This window comes from Corvus cornix, chromosome 1 (assembly GCF_000738735.6).
Source record: "Corvus cornix cornix isolate S_Up_H32 chromosome 1, ASM73873v5, whole genome shotgun sequence".
NCBI classification, from domain to species: Eukaryota; Metazoa; Chordata; class Aves; order Passeriformes; family Corvidae; genus Corvus; species Corvus cornix.
The window spans coordinates 37205227-37220417 of record NC_046332.1 but is presented as its reverse complement, the minus strand read 5'-3'; the positions used below and the strand labels follow the sequence as shown (position 1 = coordinate 37220417).

At 38.5% G+C, this 15191-nt stretch overlaps 1 protein-coding gene across 11 annotated transcripts in view; it reads right to left on the bottom strand.

The window, feature by feature from the left end:
- Positions 1 to 15191, bottom strand: part of FAT3 (FAT atypical cadherin 3) — a 402929-nt gene that overhangs the window by 134455 nt on the left and 253283 nt on the right. For all 11 annotated transcript variants that reach the window (XM_039563113.1, XM_039563130.1, XM_039563138.1 and 8 more), the window contains exon 4: positions 2281 to 2342. In XM_039563113.1, coding sequence (XP_039419047.1) covers positions 2281 to 2342 — 62 coding nt within the window. The remainder of the gene's footprint in view (positions 1 to 2280; positions 2343 to 15191) is intronic.

The following is a 15191-nucleotide window of genomic DNA, read 5'->3' as shown; positions in this document are numbered from 1 at the left end:
AGTTTGCGCTCCTTTACACCAGACAGGCTCCTGGAAGAAGGGTATGAAATGAAGCCGGAAGGGAAACACTGTACTACTGGGAAACCACGTCTGTCTCGGCAATTAAGGCCTCCCCAGGGGGTTAATTACACAGAGACAGACAGGCATTTTAGAAAAGGTTTCTCAGTTTGCCACAAGAACAAGCACAGCTTGACCAGCCGGGCTCTGGATCGCAGCCTGTGCACGGATGTGCAGCAGGAACGCGCCTCCCAGGAGGCAGCGATGGGCAGTGTTTCAGCAGCAGCTCAAAGGGGCAATTTGACCACCAGGCTGTGTCTCCACCAGAGTCCAACTCCCCTTCCCACTCACTGTTCCCAGGTGGGCTTCACAATGTGGTCTTCTCTGCACTTCTACAGGACACCTTGCTCCCGTGTTTCTCTTCTCCGTAGCCTGCCCTCCACTTTACTCCCCATTCACAAGCCTTCAAGCAGTGTATCACACAAATTTCCCTCTACTGCATCTTCAGCCCTCAAAATCTTGCAGATTGTTATTTTTTCAAGCAAGATACAATTCAAGGGAAAGAATATATTAACTTGTATTGATGACTAAAGCTGAATTCTATAAGTAACTAATTTTTTTCTTTTTGCTATTAATAGTAGCACTCCCCCATCCTTTGGAAAATGTGTATTTGGCATGTTTCACTGAGATCTCTGAGGCAAACAGATAAATCACAGAATTACAGAATCACAGAATGGTTGATGTTGGAAGGGAACTGTGGAGCTCATCTAGTCCAACCCCTGCTAAAGCATGTTCATCTAGAGCTGGCTGTGTAGGATCACATCCAGGCAGGTTTTGAGTATCTCCAGAGAGACTCCACAACCTCTCTGTGCAACCTGTTCTAGTGGTTTGTCACCCTCAGAGAAAAGAAGTTTTTCCTCATACTCAGATGGAACTTCCTGTGTTTCATTTTGTGCTAACTTGTTGTTCACCAGGATTACCTGGTCCTTCTCTGCAGAGCAAAGGAGACTTAGAGACCCCAAATTCTCATCAATAGACATACTTCAAAATCAATGTCCATTTCATTCCATTTGTGATCTTCACTGACAGTATAAACTGGAAAGCTTGAAGTTACTAGAACACATGATTACTTTACTAACTTTACAACTCAATAAATCCTAAAAAGGGAAAAATCCTTGTATTTCCCTCCATTTATTTATGACATGGAATGTATAAGAATCTACAGTGAATTATCAAGAAAAAAACCCCAATTCAAACTTGCACAGTAATAATCAACCCTTCTCTCCTGTGTTCTGCACTAATCAAAATAATTTGGGATTTCTAGCAAATAAAAAACCTAATGAAAATATATGCAAATATATGCAAATATATATTTTACTACATTTTGCTGTCAGACAGTGATTGCATTAGGAATTATTGTGTCCAGATGTTTTTTAGCTTGTATGGATTTGAAGAGAATTTCCTAAAATACATAGTAGGGATGATTGATTATGTGGAACAATATGATTCTTTTTACTAGTACCAATGGGAATCAAGAATTCCTTACTCCACAAACAGACAAAAGAACAGAGACAAGAAACTTTTACCCAAAGGAAAAAAAAAAAACACAGCATGGTGTACAGCAATGTTAAAGAAAACACGTGTGGCAAAACCAGTAGTTTACAAGTGTATCACTCCATATCCGACACACGTGAGCTACTTATAAAGCGAAACATTCATCACAAGGGCCAAGGGAATGGTTTAGATACTCTTTTGTGAAAGGCAATTTTTAACTTGAAAATTGTTGTTAATAGTCCCAACAAGCAAAAGCTAAAAAAAAATCATTGATTCTGATAATGCAGTGAACGTGAAAAGGTCAAAGTTTGCTTTCATACAAATTACCAGTTTGCATATTAGATCCAAGATGCAAAACTTTAAACCTGTTTAACCTGAGAGACTAAAAATCCCGGCAGGGTTGGGGTCATTCCACCTGCTCTTTAAAAAACATTTTGCTCTGGATTTTCTAACTTTCTGTCATGAACAAAATTTAAGAGCTACAATAAAAGACTTAACTGAAGTAGATTAGAGGTGGAAAAAACCTGTTCAACTTTTGTTCAGCTTTTTCCTGCTCTTGAGAATTAAAAAATGTTTTATTTCTTCTGTATAAACAGGCAATTCCCAGCTTTGTGTGAGACTGTTATAAATGAAGAGAAGGGAGAATACCACTCTCCTGGAACAGGAAGAAGTGATTTTAAACTACAAAAATCAGCTAACCTCTTAACATATATTTCCACTTAAACATACCTCTAAAAAATGTTCTGCTTGCTGCTCCCGATCCAATTTTCTTGACGTTGTGGTAATCAGACCTGTGAAAAAAGGATGATATTTGATTGTGAATACCCATTGAAAAATATGTATCTTTATCAACCTGAATACAAATGAATTTTTAAAACACTCAAAGGGAAAAAATCTACTTGAAGCTATATCAAACACAGATTTCTTGACATCTGTCAAGCATTTTATTTCTCAGTCCAACCATTATCACTTTCTGACCAGCAATGAATCTTTAAAGAAAAATGCTGTGAGAAAAGTAACTGAGAAACAGTTAACTGTGTGTCTACAGTTAACATGCTACATTTATTACAGTGAATGAAAAAAATTCACTGAAGAATCGCTATTTGTCTTATGATTAAGAGTTTCAATGAATCATTTGCATTTGACTGAAATTCTTCCATAAAAAACCTCATTAAAGATTTCAGAGTTCTCAAACAATTAATGGGATAGGATGCTGATTATTTCCACGCCAAGAATACTTGACAAAGAAGGTTATTTCTGTAATAACTACTTGTATACATAATGATTTCCAAATGTAATCATTCTAATGCATTAAAGGTTTTGTACTACAATTTCATCAATTTGTTCCATGCTCAAATTGAGTCTTTAAAATAATGTACTCTTCTGCATGAGGATGATCAAGATATCTTTTATTTTAAGCAATGTACTTTCATGAATGATTAAACTCCTGTGAGATTTATACCAAGGAAAAGAAAAGGAAACACTTCCAAAGTTCCCTCAAGAAAAATGATGCATATCTTCTAGGAACATAGCTTAGTTTTTTATTTTGTTTTTACTAGAGATTTAAAGGGCAGATTTGGAGTTTCCCGCATACAAAACATTTCTTTGGATAGGAAAATGCATCACGTGCTTGTTTTTTGACAGACCAACTTTTTCTAGAGATAAAGCTGATTTTGGAGACGATGTCCATGGGCCAAGTTGTTCTCAAGAATTTGTCATCTTTAAGATTACCAAGGGAAACAAGGAAATAAATTCTCCCTGGATGAACTATTCTACCTATTGAATTTATCAGACTAGCCAAGCATCTAAACAAAAATCCACGATGACCCTGAATTCTTAAAAAAACCTATCAGCAACATCTTACATCTACATAAGACTTCTAGTCCCAGAAGGCTTCTACAGCTACAGCTCCTCATATGCTATCACCTTCTCCTTGGAGGAATCTCTTCACCTATTTTGGTGAAAAGGGGAGAAATATTACTTGAAGTAATGCGATGAAATGAACAAAGGGAAGTGGACTCTGCTTCCAGGATTCCAGACTCGTTACAAGATGTATCAGACCACAGAAGTGACACCCAAGGGGAGGTCACAGAAATTAGAGTGCATCATTACAATTACATGGAATAACCTGGTGCTGGGAAAAAGCTGAAAAAACAAAACTGGTATTGCCTGCATCAAGCAGTTGTAAGTATTCAAAACTGTTACACCATATGGGAGACATCTATCTACTCACTGCATGAGTTTAAACAGAAATGACAGCACAGATGATAAACTGGTGTCATTCACACAAGATCTCCCCATGTCTAAAAAGAACAAAAAGATACAGGCAAGAAATTCCTAATTATGAAAGAAGTTCAGCCCCACTAAATTGATAAAGGAAAGATTTCAAATTTGAAATATCCCCATTCATCACATGCATAGTCACTATGGATATTTATCAAGCACAACCTAATCACAGTAAGGAATATCCTAAGTTTTACAGAATCTTCCACTTCATTCCTAATGTGCCATTGTGAACTCTACCTACTGTCCTCTCAAACAAGAGATCTCTAGCTGTAAATTATAGAAAGTCTCTGTCCTCATCAACTTCTTCAGGCAGAGAAATTCACATTCTTTTTTAAGACCAAGAGCTAACATTTGCAACTGAGTATCATGAACTCTTAGAATGAATAGTACTTGTCTTTCATGGGTAAAACTAAAACTACTACTGCTGCTCGTTCTCACAAAACTACTGTTACCACAAAGGAGGCTTTTTGTTTCCTTTTGTTTAATGTAGAGCCTTTTTGACTGCAATAATTGTCAGAGTGCCTTCAGACCTGAATTTTCTTCTAAAAGAGGTATATGAATACATAGCAAGTATCTACATCTACAACAGAACTGCCTGTATTTTAAATGTAGCAGATCTCAGAAGATTTATCACTCAGATTCCACAGCCAATCCTAAGGGCAGGGAGCAGACCATCACCATCAGTTCTGCAGACCTGATCGTGAAGTATGTTGATTGTGAACCATCACAACTGCTTGTTTTTGCTTTAAGACAGCTCTACATACAACGCCCATTCTGGGCAGTTTCATCAGGCTGTTCAATTAATGTGTAGGAATAACTGTTCCTGTGTGTGTGCAGTTATGAGGCCTTTAGTTTCCTCTCCTGTTCTCTGTTCTCACACATTCCTGAAGTCAGGGACAGATCATGCTGTCCAACACTACAGCTCAAAATATGACTACACATAAAAACAGGTCTTAATTACATGGTATTAATATTTATTTAATTATTTTAATGTATTGCCATGGATATGAATCTGGTTCTTTCACATTACAAAACTGTATTTCAAGAAGTTATTAAGAGTAGTCATCAAAACTGAAAAAATAAGTACAACGGTTATGTCGAACGCTACCCACAGCTTTACCAGCCCAGTCTCAAAGAAATTAATTTCCTGAGTTTTATGAAAACCCTACTGTGTTTTTTCCTCCTGTATTCACTACTCCATGCCACAGATACATAATAATAGTAATATTTAGCAGAATGTAAAACTTCAGTTTCAAGACATTGGGGCAACCGAGAGAAACTTGACTTTGTACAAGAGACCATATCTCAGTTTTAGTTCTTATCTAACTGTATTGAATTGTCACACTCTGCTATGGTGTAAAGGCATTATCTACAGAAAGCAACTCACAGAGAAAAATAAACCCAAGGAAATTATGTTAGGCTGCACTCCTAGTTATGATAGAAAGTCACAAGGGGACAATGATAAGAAATGACCCTTCCCTTTTTTCCTATCTTCAGTATGTGTTGCAGCCCTTACAGACACAGCCATATGGACAACTCTCCAAAGCCAGCTTGGAAATACAGCATGCATTTATCCAAAAAAAGTCAAACCCACTAACAAGTTGCAGAAGTTCTTGCACACCTCTCAAATGGTTTTTCTCAAATTTCCAGGGAAACATCATGGTCTTGCAAAGGGCAGTAGATATTTATAACTGTGATCTTTAAGAACATCCACAAAAGTGAAGAGGAATACTGTATTCAATATAGAAGTTATTTACAGTAAAACCATCCAATAACAAACGAAGTTATGTCACTCTCCTCACAGAATTTCATACTTTGCTTTGACTTTGTGAGTTAAAACATCTCTCTCTTCATCCTGGCACATGCAGTCCTCAGACCATATAAACAAGTTGTTTTGTTAAACTCCAAAACATTGCTTGACCCAGTATTTCAGCTTGGAGATAATTTGCTATATAAAACCTTGGAGGTCTTACACACCATGCTTTTCTATGATACCTGTCACTTTTGCTGTTGGAGTATTTTTCCCATCTTAACAAATAAACAATTATTGTTCTACTCCTGTTACAGAGTTTGGAAATGCTGGAAGGTGAACAAGTTCACTCTACACAACATGTCCCATAATACTGCAGGACATAGTCACAAGTCCCAGCTGACACCGACATGGCAACACCCCTCCAAAACCTCACTGTACACTGGATAAGATCATCGCTGTCTCCCAAATCATTCCTCTGTAAAAGGAAATTCAGCATGTAGATGGAGAAGAAATGGCAATGTTTTTCATCTCATCACTTTATAATGTGGATGGAACAACCAGAGATGTAGGGTGGGCAACAAGGCAGATATGCCTTAGTGCTCAGATGCAGTCTTAGTGACACAGAAGAAAGAACAGGACCAACACAAAAATCCTGACAATTTAGTCAATACATCAGCCTATACAATCTTCAGCCAATGCATCACCTTGCAAACAAATCACCAGTTAAAAGGGGTCAGATGTGTGATTGAGACATTTGAGCAACACTTAGCATTGATGCTTAGGATAATGCTTTTAGCACATTGCAATGTGCTGAAGAAAGGAAAAGGCCATCAGAAACAAATCAAAACCCACCTGAGTTACCTTGCACTTGCAATTAGTGAAGCCTGAAGTTACTGGAGTGCAAATGAAGAAATGTAACTTAATAGCAAACAGCGATAGGTCTAATGTCATAGGAGTAATGCCAGGCATGTGTGTGGATGAATACACGTGTGTGTCTGGATCACTGAACATGACATAAAATCAGGAATAGTTACAAATTCAACAGCATGACTAATGCTTTATAAATTTTTAGATTGTTTTTTTGTAGAATTTGATGATGATCAAAGTGAAGGATTTAATCCATGCTCTGCCTTCAGTTAGCTCTCGTTTCACAGAAGGGTGCTCACAGAAATAAAACCTCTGCGTGCCTGCGTGTGCTGAAGTAGACAGACAGTGCTATACAAATACATATATAGTGCATGTACAGTCAAATATTAGATTATGGATATGCATGTGTGTGACATTTTGCATCTACCCCATAAACTGAATATTAAAAGTTATCCTAAAACGCACATATTTAGAGAGGTATATTTAGTCTAAGGTTTACTGATGTTCATTCTTTCCATATATATGCGTTATTTGAAGTGGTTTTGTTGGAAACAAATTAATTCATTAATTCAAATTTCTTCTGTGGACTTGGCCACAGAAGAAAAATTCATAAGGGGCTGTTAAGTGCAAAGGCTATGGCAGAGGAAATCTTGAAGCACTGGAGAGCTTGAACAGTATTACACAGAGGGAAAAACTGCTCTGGGTTTGCTTCTTCTGATGCTTATTCTCTACACATCCAGAACAGCCCACGGCTGTAGGTGCGATAGTAACTAAACTGACCCTTGGCTTAGAAGAAATTCACATATTTTCAGTACTACAGCACTTAGGGACCAAAAATTAGGTTTCCACAGGCTATTTTGGGACACAGATTGAATTTCCCTAATATGGCTGTGAAGCCAAGTAGAGTTCAATAGCCTTCTCCTTATGAAATTAAATTATTTTCATTCAACCTGTGGATGGATAACCTTACCTGAGCTGTTTCCTGAGGCACTGCATAAAAGATAACAGAATCTGGTATGGAGAGACTGCATATTTTACTGCTATCTCTGGAAGTGCTGCAAATTTTATAGTATAAAGAATTTTTCTTTTTTTAAAAAGAAATTCTGAAGTACTCCTTTATTGATTTCTCATTCTCAAACTTTGTTTAGGTGAAATATGAAAAAAGTGTAAGACAGGTAACAAGCAGGCTAAAGTAAAAGAAGCCAAATAAATTTTTTTTTGTTTTAAGCTGAAGGCTGAGTGTCTTCATAGAGATATGAAGCTGAGACAGAAAGCAACGTCATCCCCTTCCCTGGCAAAAGATTAATAGGATACAATCTACTGCACGTTTTACTGTCCATTATTAATTTTTTTCCCCTGCTCCGCATATCCATAAAAAACATTTTATTAAGAAAATGCAAGTGGGGGATGGATGGGTTGGAAGCGTAACAAGGGACTTCAGGTTATTATGCAGGGTTTAAACACAACCTCAGGACGTGCTGCCTGGCTCCAAGTCATAGCAGTACATGCTTTACACCATTCCCACTCACAGTGCAGTCGGGATCTTTGCCTGGGACTCCCAGGCAGCACAGGGCCACACATGTCCCGTGCACACACACACAGAGATGGTCTGGATGGATTAGCCGAAAGGAAATCTTCCTCATCTGAAAGATTTCCAGACCCTAGGTGATGAGGGAAACCTTCTCCACATTCAGATATTGATCCTCATCTTCAAAGAGAACAATTTTGAAATGAAAAGAAGAATATGAAATTAGACACCTTTCTTCACTGAGTTCTTGTGCCCTGTGAGATGCTCTGAGCATCCTGCAGCACTGCTCCTATCCTGTTACAGTCCAAAGTGGATGTGCTTCCCAGTCTGCCTTTTTCAAATACTGTAAGGAACAGGAATACAGAAAGAAAACCTCAAGAAGGTATCAAAGGAAACATTCTGTAGAGTTAGCCTTGAAAGTTCTGCTTGGAAAAATAATGCCTTGGGACTGCTTCCTGGAAATAAAGGCCTTTTAACCCAACCAGTTAAACAGACAAAAGGAATAAGTAAAACAAACACTGTTTTTCCAAAAATGTTCCATAAATTCAGTGACTGGTTATACACACTGCTCATTCACCAAAGCCCCAGGGCTGAATCGGGAGAAATTCATATGGGAGTTTTCGGGTTTACTAGAAATCGAAAATATTTATTAACATTACACACAAAGGTATGAACACAGCCTCTCCACGCATTTATGAACACAGAAGAGAGTACGCAGCTGCTGAGAAATACAGCCATCAGCTGTCAAATGTCCCACTATTCTTTGAAAGTAAATTTAAGTCTTTAGATGGATAAAAAAAAAAGGGAGCCACAATAAATAGCATTAGGATTTGCACTATATATTCAGGAATGTAAAACTATCGCGTATTTCTAACCATAGAAATGTCGAAATGAATAGCAATAACCAGGGTAATTCTATTATCCACAGGCAGCGAGAGGCATTGTAAACACTCTAACAGCACATTCATCTCCTGCAATAAATTAGGGATCGACAAAGCCAAATTGAATTTCAAAGATAAATGACAGAAAACGACGTACATTTTACTTGGAGATGTAAACAAACATATCATTTTATATAATTACACATGTAAACCTCTAATTTAGAAAGACTGTATTCTGATCTAAATGAATGATACTTCATTGAACAAGAAAGAGAACCCACCAGGCGAGCCTGTGCAATTACGTGGAGGACTGCTGCTTTATTGTTTTTCCTGAGGTGACAATGAGAGTGGAACGACCTTTTTGAAACAAGCTAGGTATAAAAAATGATTGCTTTTTAAAAACAGTTACATTTTCTAATGCATGGTTACGTCTGGGAAAAAAAAAAAAACCAGGAGAAGCTGAAGCAAAATCTTTTTGTTCTTCTTTCATTGTCCCTTCTGTCTCTCGTTAAAGAGTTCCGTCAGCTTATTGCTGAAAATATCAAAACTCTGAACAAAATGCACAGCAAACATTCATTTCAATGAAGATTTTGGATTACACTTTCCTTTAAAGGCAGATCCTGGCTTTTTTTGTTCCTAGAATATGTTTAAAGTGACAATATGGTGTGCCAGTCTGTTCTGCCTGTAAAACAGGGGACTCTAGAGGGACTCCCTTTCATTCTTTAAAACTCAGCCAGTGCAGTCCTCAGGAACTGCAGGCAAAGCCACTACACTTTTCTAAATGTTCTTCACTTGTGGAGTGCCCAGGTTTTGTGTTCTGTACATTTCTCCTGGAAGGTTATTTGCGAACACGACTGTTGAATATCCTGGTTTCCAGACTGCATTTATGAACAATTTGCACCTTCATTTTGGTCAACTAAACAAGACAAGCTGTATTGGCTCCCTCTCACCTAATGAATTTGCCATTACCTTCCCTGCATTACAGTTCCAGCCTTCCTTCCTCCTAAGCCTGATGGATGGAGAACACTGTGCTCCAGATAACGCCTGTACAGCCACACTAAAGCAGTCTTAACTACTGATTCCCGTGGATGCATCTAGCAGGGAGCAGCAATCTAGTACTAATCCTCAAATACACTGTTTAGTTTACTTCATTAATGAATTTCTACTCTTCAAACTCCTAGAGATCCTTTCTTCTGTTTTTTTTTTCCTTGTCCCCAAACCCTACGGTTTGGATGATGCCTTCCAACTCTGGATGAGAGCAAACTGCCTCTCTTGATGCCAGCACCACTGAAGAAACCACCATATAAGATCATTTGTCTAGCCAATACTTGACATAATCTGTTAATGTATGCCCTTCAGCATGCAGATTCCTCATTCAAGACTCATCATTTTTATTTCCTCTTTAGCCAGGCCCATATGCAGTATCAAGTCAACAATTAATCTCCAAGTCCTCGTGCCTCATAAATTCTGCAGTGCAACTGTATCAAATGCATTACTGAAGTCCACGTAGATGACATACAAAGTATTTCTTAGAACATCATTTATCTTGTCCATGACATCAAGATAGGCTGATACAATTTACTTCTAATAAACCCATGACCACTGTTATCCTGCTTTCTATTTATTTTCATGTTTTTAATTATTCTGTCCTTCAAAATATGTTTGAAAGCCTTGCAGTTGACAGAGGTCAGACAAATAGTTCTGTGACTGCAAGGCTTATTTCTTCACCCTGTCTTCCTGCTCTTTGCTGCTGAAATTTTATTTGCTATCTCTGAGCTGCATGGCTTAAATCTCAGATTTTATAATACCCCTCAGTAGTTACTTGTTACAGGAGCTGCATTTAAAGTGCCAATTCTTTCACATTTCTGGAGCAGAAATTATCATGTTATTCTTACTTGATATAAGAGTGATAGCAGTGAGGTATGTTTGGCCAGGAAGAAACCAAATCCAAATTTGCTTTGGACAGCAGGATAATGTCTGCAAAGGTTGCCGTACCAAACCACAGTCACCACCTGACTGTGGTCACTTTGGACTGGAAATAGCTTCAGGCATCTCAGTGATGTGCTCCTTGAAAACTCATGTGGGATGAAACTCAAAGTGCAACCCAAAATGCTTGCCCTCTAAAATAATCCCTCAGGACCTACCCTTAAGATTGCAGACACAGTCTGCAGTCCACAGCTGCAATATTTAAATGGTAATATTCAATGTGCCCAAGCTGCTCTGGCCTCTGTAGCACAACTGATGAGCAATTTCTCGGCGCTTCATCGTTGCCTGAGTCATCTCTTGGGGCTGTGATGCTCTGGAACAACTGAGCAAATGCCCTTGAGGGACTCTCCCACACAGGCTTAGTGCTTCTAAAACACTTCACAGAGAATGCTTTGTAGGATAAGAACGTTTTCAAGTTTAAATCCTTTATTTAGGCTCAAACAAATATGTAAGAATAGAAACAGCACTCCCATCTTCTTTTGCTTTCTTCTCTTCAGAAGTGCAGTGCCACCTAAAAACCTAATTGCTAATACGATGCCTCAGCACAGATTTTAACATCTCTCTGCATTGCTTCCATTTTCAGGGAGAAATTACAGAATTCTATTTGGGTTATAATTAGCATATCATTATTAGTGGCAGGAATAGCTATAAATATCTCTAACTGGTGGCTAGCTTAGTAACCAGCACACATCATCATTAAACAATTTTCTTTAATTTTTTTGTGCACAAAGGCCTTGTAATTCTGCAAAAGCAACGACTGATCCTAACTAGACTCTGGATATAATTTATGCTAATTAATTTCACTGTTTGCAGGAATGAAGACTTATATAATATCTGTGGCAGGGGTGGTGGTATCACTTTCAGTGGAAAGGGTCTATGCAAATATTCTGCACCTTGGGTGTGGATACATCATGAATTCTTGTTCGATCTCTTTCTTTGGCATATTATGACAAAAGAAGGAAAAAAGAATAATAAAAAAGTCTCCAATGTATGCTTTGTATAAGATAGGCCACAGCATGATGAATTCCTGGTATTTTCCCTTCTCAGTTGTGGAGGAGGTGTGGAGGGTGGGCAGGGCACAGCTGTCAGTTTCTCCCCCTAATCTACACACCCTCGTTACCTTTAAGAGAGAAGTGATTCTGCATTTTTCCCTCAACCAAGCACTGTTCTTGACAATGGAAAAATAACACCAGCTTTTTCCCCAAATGTGTTAAGAACCAAAAGGTGCTGATTTCTCATGACCATCAATTGTCTCCAGCTCAGTAAAGCCACAGTGCTGGAAGAGTGGTGCCTTGTGCTCCCTGCAGATTCCCCAGGTCAAGTCAATCTCATCTTCATCTCTAATAAGAAAATGATTCATTGGCAAGGTGATCTTGCTGATTTGGAGGCAGAACACAGAGCTGGGGAAAGAAGCTTCACAGAGAAGATATATGGCCCTCTTTCATGACATGCAACTCGCACTCAGCACTGTCAAGATCTGCTGCCCTTCCCACGGTCGTCTCCTGCCTGAGAAACCATACTGAGACACCTCTGTTAGATTTCCTGCTCACCCTCTGTCTTGGTCTGTAACCCTATATGGCACATTTTCTGTCTCTGTGCTTCAGTTTGCCCTCCCATAAAACTGGGATAATGGATATGTTTCTTTGTAAAGTGCATTGTGACCTAGAAGGAAGAAAGTTATTTCTGTAAGATATTATTAACTAACAATATCATAAAGCTCAGCTACAACAGCACTAAGCATTTTCTAAAATTTGCCCTTTTTTTGCTTCTCTGAGCATGGATTTATAAACTGTTACCAAAAGGTAAAATACAGTATTAGATGTGGCCCCCACATCATTGGCTCAGCACATAATAAACAGCAAAAATGCACAGCAAAACTAGAACAGGAACAGTAGCTGCTTTTCACTGTGAAGCCAGCCCAGTGCCCCAGCCTTGTGAAACAGCTTAGTCCTCTGCGTAAATCCAAGTCTTCTTAGATGCCTCCCCCTTGCACAGGTCCCTTTTAAAAATATGATGGATATGGATGAAACAGGAATGGAAACGTGTATGTGTGAAAGCACTCAAAGAAACTACAGTCAGGTTTAAAGGAATGGTCTATACTGCTAAGCCAAGGAGACATCTGGGGAACATACTGTTCACATCTGGGCACACAGCTCTGATAAGGTCCCAGCATTGACCTGTCACAGCATGAGATCTCTGGTTTGGTAACAGAAGGAGGGCACAAAGCACATCACCTATACTATCATGGTAAGAAAAGGACAGATGATGGCCTTAAAGAGATCCAAGATGAGACAGTCAGCAATGAGTTACAGAAACAGAAATAAAGAAATTTGCAATGCAAAGGTAACTGTTAATTCCTGAATGTTTAGGAGACCTGTTCAAAAAAACCCCAACTTGTTCTGTTCCTTGCCAGTGAAGAAGAACCCAAGAGACAGAGAGAGGACTTCAGTTTCCCACGAGAGTCATCTTGGCCACAGCACTTGGATACATGTGCCTTGGTGTGCACAGTATGACAGTGTAAGAAAAAACAAGTTCCAGATCAAGTTAAATAAAATAAAATGTCCTTCTCCCTTCACAAGGTCTCACACTGAGTTTTGTTACAATTAATTGTGGCACTCTTGTTTCAGCTAGTTTTAATCTAGGCAGCTTCTCACTGAAATGGATGCCATGTTTAACTATCCTGCTGACCACAAGCTGAGGAGAACCATAAGGATAATACATACACCCATTGTGAAACCTATTCTGTGCTAACCTATCATGACTCAAAAGCTGGTTGTTATTGCACTACTGGATACAAAGGCTCCGAGGCAGAGTGGGATGCTTGGTGTGCTCATTTGCATCTCATTACCCAGCATGCTCTTCCTCCTCGGTGCTATTTTCATAGTGGCATTGTTGTCCGAGCCCTGGGAACAAGTGAAAAGATTTGGTGACTTTGGATGCATGCAGTTCTTTTCTACTTGCTTTGCTCTCCCTTTATAATGAAAGGCTTTGCAAAGTGGTGGAAATGAATCGATTTTCCATTTTTAAGGCTGTATGGGTGTGGGTTTGGTTTTTTTTTTTTTTGTTTTTGTTTTTGTTTTTGTTTTCCCAGTAGTTTAAGCTATCAGGAGCAAATCTTGAATAACAAATAAGATTACAGAAATGTGAGCCTAATGTTCCTCTCTACGAGGCGCTCAAGCATGAAGGTTTTGATCGAAGAGTAAGAAATGAGATTTAACTTCCTTCTGATTTAAGTTTCATTTGTTCAAAGAACCTGTTTCAGCAAAATGTGATTGCAAGCTCATTATTCAGTGAAGGGCAAATATCTTCAATCGCAATCTAGTAAGATCATCAGCTTTTTCTGTGTTACAAGCCTCAGTGAAGAGAACTGAACATACTGGCTTCTGTCATTGTCTACATCTGAGACTGTGATGATTTCACTCCGTCCAATTCATTTCAAAAGCTGTAGCTTCCAATTAAATGTATAAGTTGTCAGCCAGAGTAAGTGTCTATCATTTGAGCCAGATCAGTTTTGGTTTCTGGCAGTTTTACTGCATCAAAGGGTTGATTTACAGATCAGTTACATTTTATTCAGTACTGAAGGGAATAAAACTGCCTCAAACATGGGACTCAAAACAACACTAAGTTACCTGTTTTCCATAGTTTTCAGTATGTTTTAACGAGCTGGAAATAAAACTTCATTCCTCAGTGACTCGATAGTTTTCAACATGCGCTTAAAAATAATTAAAAAAAAATAAACTTCAGACAAATCTAAGAACCTTAACATCATGTTCTTTAACAACATCTAGCACACAAAGATTACATTGTACCCTATAATTGTCAACGAATTCAGCACCAAAAGCTTGTGTGAGGTATGAGGTCAGCCCCTTCTCAGGTTAAACAGATTTCTCCTATTTTACAGATAAGGAATCTTAGCTATTAAACTGTGTGTTGAAGACTGGTGCTGGGCACAGCAGAAGAACACTGAAAACACTTCAGTCTCTCAGGTTCATGTTTTAAGAATCTGAGCAATTTTGAGAGTCATTCTTGAGATAAAAAAATGGGTAAATATAGGTAAAAATAAAGCACAAGTACTTGACATAGAGTCTCTGTGCAAGGAAAAACGATTAGTTTTGGGGTTTTTAAGACTCAGTAGTTCCTTAGAACATGCAAAGCATTTGCTCCTTGGGCTTCTTGTGGCAGGAGGCTGAGTGGCATTTCACAGCAGGATCCTGTGACGATGCTTTGAAGTGTTTGTGCTGTATAACCCTTGATGAATCAATTAGGCCTCCTCACTCACCCAAACTATTCTTTTTAGTTGCAGTATTGTTTTTACAGCAACAGCACAGCCCTAAATCTA